The sequence below is a fragment of the Cydia fagiglandana genome, chromosome 8 (assembly GCF_963556715.1).
Source record: "Cydia fagiglandana chromosome 8, ilCydFagi1.1, whole genome shotgun sequence".
Lineage (NCBI taxonomy): Eukaryota > Metazoa > Arthropoda > Insecta > Lepidoptera > Tortricidae > Cydia > Cydia fagiglandana.
In genome coordinates this window covers 11,571,697-11,576,224 of record NC_085939.1, presented here as the reverse complement: position 1 = coordinate 11,576,224, position 4,528 = coordinate 11,571,697, and the positions used below count along the sequence as shown (strand labels likewise).

General features: G+C 52.5%; 1 protein-coding gene across 1 annotated transcript; it reads left to right on the top strand.

Moving 5' to 3' along the window:
• Positions 1 to 745: 745 nt before the first annotated feature.
• Positions 746 to 4,528, top strand: LOC134666665 (uncharacterized). Its single transcript, XM_063523891.1, has 2 exons — positions 746 to 1,311; positions 4,270 to 4,528. The coding sequence occupies exons 1-2, from the start codon at positions 819 to 821 to the stop codon at positions 4,458 to 4,460; spliced, it is 684 nt and encodes a 227-aa protein (XP_063379961.1). The 5' UTR covers positions 746 to 818; the 3' UTR covers positions 4,461 to 4,528.

Genomic DNA, 4,528 nt, shown 5'->3' with positions numbered 1-4,528 from the left:
CGTCATCACTGACGCGAAGTCGGGGAAGATAACCGCTGACCACTCCAACGCCATCCTCTGCGGGTTGCACCAAGCAATCGTGGAGGAGGCTAGGAGAAACCTCCCAGGAGCCAGGCCACCCAAATTCAAGGGCAAGCCCATCTTCGCTGAGGGGCAGCTGAGGGTCTTCGCAGAAGACGAATACTCGGCCGCCTGGTCTCAGCGATGTGTCCAGGCCCTAACCTTGCCAGATATCTCCCTTAAGGCGGTACGCCAGTCGGAGATGGCAAGGAGAATTAAGTGCGGGCTCCTGATACCGAACATCAACAACTCGTCCTGGGAAGACGTCCGTCAGGCAGCTGACGGACTAAGGTACCAGAACGAATGGGCCAAGGTTGGATCTTGGTCCATTATACAAATACTGCGGCAAGACCAGGGGTGGTTTGTCGAGTTTACAATCCCCGAAGACCTCGTCCCCGCCTTCATGGAGAGGGGGAGATCCCTGAACTGTGGGGTGGGCAATGTCTACCTCAGGTTCAGGGGTCCCGGAGGCAAATACCTGGACCAGCCTCCCACCCTGCAAGGTTCCACCCTAAAGGTAACGGGAGCACAGGTCCCCACTGAACAAGCCGCGGGCACCTCCGAGCAGAGCAAGTCTGTCTCCGGGGAGAAAGTTGCCCCCCTGCATCTACCCAAGCCGACGATACCCGAACTCTCGGAAGATGAGCTACTTGGCACTGGTGAGGGACCAGCCGGGACATCATCCGAGGGTGAGGACTTGTCGGCTTGGATAGAGTCGGGGTTGGCTGACATGTTTAAGGAGGGAGGGGAGATGCAAGATGCTGCCCCCACCACCGACAACATGGACACTAACTAGTGTCATCCAAGCAAACCTCCAGCACAGCGTGGCCGCTACGGCCCAGCTCAGACGCTGCCTGGTAGGTTTGCCAACAGCCATTGCCCTCCTACAAGAACCATGGGCGGGCAATGGATACATACGCGGGCTGTCCGACACTAAAGGTAAGCTCTACTACTCCACGGTACATGCCGTCCCTAGGGCATGCATCCTAACTACTAACAATATTATTGCACAACCGCTCACTGAATTCTGTTCCAGAGACCTGTGTGCGATTAAACTACAAGTTCCACTGCCAACAGGCTGTCGCGACCTAGTCCTTGCCTCGGTGTACATGCCCGGAGAGGACGAGCCACCGCCTGCCGAACTACTACGACTGGTCAACCACTGCGAGAGATCAGGCCTCGCAATAATCATCGGGGCCGACTCCAACGCACACCACCCGCTGTGGGGAATGGAGACCAGCAACAACAGGGGTAAGACACTTGTTGAATATCTTGTGACTACTAATCTAAACATTCTAAATATAGGCGCTGAACCAACATTTGTAAACAAACGATGCAGAACGATTATCGACCTGACTCTGGCTTCGGAGGAGGTCAGTGAACTAATTATGGGATGGCATGTCTCCCAGGAGGCCTCCTGCTCAGACCATAGATGGATTCGCTTCAATCTACTAGCATCTAGAGACACACCAACCGCCCGGAGGAATCCCAGGAAAACGGACCGAGCCACTTTTAGGAAGGTCCTAGGGGAAAGCCTTGACCGGCTTCCACCGAGGGATGACCTTCGGGAACCGGCTCAGATAGAACAGCAGGTAAATATCTTAACTGATACCCTCGTAGACAGCTACCACAAGGCGTGCCCCTTAAAACCACCGGCAAGGTCTGCCATAAAGGGTCACCAGTGGTGGGGCCCTGAACTGGAGAGACTCCGGGGGAAAACCAGAAGACTCTTCAACAGGGCCATGAACACAACGGCTGAGGTGGACTGGGATAACTACTACGAAGCCAAGGCCAGGTACAAAAAAAGATTGCGGTACTGGAGATCCCTGTCATGGAGGAACTTCTGCAGCAGCATTGAAACACTTGACCACGCCAACCGGGTAAGGAAAACCTTAGCGCACAAGCCCACATCACAATTGGGCTCACTGCGTAAACCCGATGGCACATACACATCTACCCCTGCAGAGACCCAACGCCTTCTCCTGGTAACTCACTTCCCAGGATGCGTAAGTCTCGCCGATGCAGATCAGCAGGACGAGGAATACAGTACAACGGACAACAACTGGCAAATGGCGCATAGAGTCGTCACCGCTGAGAAACTCAGGTGGGCCATAGACAGCTTCCATCCCTTCAAGGCAGCTGGTCCGGATGGGATCTTCCCCGCTCTCCTACAGTGGGGTCTAGGACTCATCCAGGAAACCCTGACTGATATCATGGCAGCCTGCCTAGCCTGGGGGTACGTGCCCAGGAGATGGAGAGATGTGAATGTGGTATTCATACCTAAACCAGGTAAGAACGACTACACAGCTGCCAAATCCTTTAGGCCCATCAGTCTCACATCATTCCTGCTGAAAACCTTGGAAAAACTGTGCGACAGGGACCTGAGGGACCGAGCGCTAAAGAACATACCGATGCACAACAACCAGCACGCGTACAGCTCAGGTAAATCTACGGAGTCGGCTCTACACATGGTCGTAAGCCGCATTGAGAGAGCCATCCATGGCAAAGAAATGTGCCTCGGCACTTTCATTGACATAGAGGGCGCTTTCGACAAGACTCACTTTTCCAGTATAGGGAACGCCTTGGAAAGCCACGGCGCTGAACCCGGACTAATAAAGTGGATCATGAACATGCTAAATCAAAGGACAATAAGGTATGTAGGTGAACCGCAGGCCGTAGCGGCGGTGCGAGGATGCCCTCAAGGGGGAGTTCTGTCACCTCTGTTATGGAACCTAGTAGTCAACAACCTCATAACCAAACTGAACAAGGAACACTTCTACACAATAGGCTACGCTGATGATCTGGCAATATTAATATCAGGGAAATTTGCCAGTACAGTATGCGACCTCACCCAGGCAGCTCTTCGGATCGTGGAACGCTGGTGTAGAGAATTTGACCTATCAGTTAACCCCACCAAAACAGAAATGGTAATGTTCACCAATAAAAGGGTACTTGGCAACTTTACCAGACCAACACTTTTCCAGACTGAGCTACAGCTGACCGATGAAGTTAAGTACTTAGGGCTGACTCTCGACAGTAAACTCAACTGGAACAATCACATCAACAAACGCATAGACAAGGCGGGAGTAATCTTCTGGCAGTGCAGAAGGATGATTGGTAAGAGGTGGGGACTTAACCCGAAAATTACCCTCTGGCTCTATAAGACCATAATCCGCCCCCTACTCTGTTACGGTGCTCTGGTTTGGTGGCCAAGAACAAACCTAGGCAACGTACGAGACAAGCTACAAAGACTCCAGAGGCTCGCATGCGCGGCCACCACTGGCTGCACGAGGTCCACTCCGACTGCAGCCATGGAGGTCATGCTAAACCTTTCACCGCTGCACTTACACATACAACAAGAGGCCAGTCTCTCAGCGGTAAGGTTACGAACCCTCAATATATGGTCTAACACCACAGGAGCTCTTCACACAACATGCCTGGAAAAGTTATACAGCGAGTTTCCGGTGCTCATGGCGGGTACGGATCGAACTCACAAACAAGCCATTTTTGACAAAAGGTACAAAATACAATTATTTGAGGACGACAACTGCGAAGGACTCAATCCCCGGGAGCTGAGAATCTTCACTGATGGGTCCAAAACAGACAGCGGATCAGGCTCTGGAACCTTCTCAGAAGACCTGAACATGTCAATCACCACTCCGCTAGGAGCCCATAACTCGGTATTCCAGGCTGAGTGCATGGGCATTATTAACGCGGCGGCTGCCATCACTGCAAGGAAGGTAGTAGGATCCTCCATCCGCATACTCTCCGACAGTAGAGCAGTCTTAATGGCCCTAAAAAGCCATATAATCACATCCAAACTTATACACGAATGCCACGAACGACTAATGGAGGTATGTCAGAACAATAAGATCACCTTACAATGGATCAAAGGACACAGTGGATCCCGAGGCAACGACGCCGCGGACGAGCTCGCCAGACAAGGATCGGGTGCGGGGCCTATTGGCCCGGAACCGATCCTCCCGATACCGTTTAGTAAGGTACGCTCAATGCTGCTGGCACGTACAGGGAAACTACACACAGAACACTGGCTGAACCAAGCTGGATGCAGACAGGCCAAGCAAGCCATGCCTAGCATGAACGGTAAGCTCACAAGGACGCTCCTTCAACTAGGAAAGGTTCGACTGAGTATGGTAACCAGTGTCATAACAGGTCATGGACTTTTTAACAAACATCTTTTTATAACAGGTGTCACAGACAGTCCCCTATGCCGTGGGTGCATGGAGAAAGAAGAAACAGCCTCTCACGTGGTGCTGGAGTGCAGCGGATTGGCCCCATACAGGGCAAAACATCTCGGATCCCCGAGAGACCTCCCCGAGGTCCTACTCAACATCAAAGGTCTGATAGGATTCCTCGAGGAGCTGGGCTGGCAAGACTAGCCCACCCCATATCACGCAAAATAGGCGCAAGACGTCGAGTTGCGGAAAATCGCCCGTACTACAATACA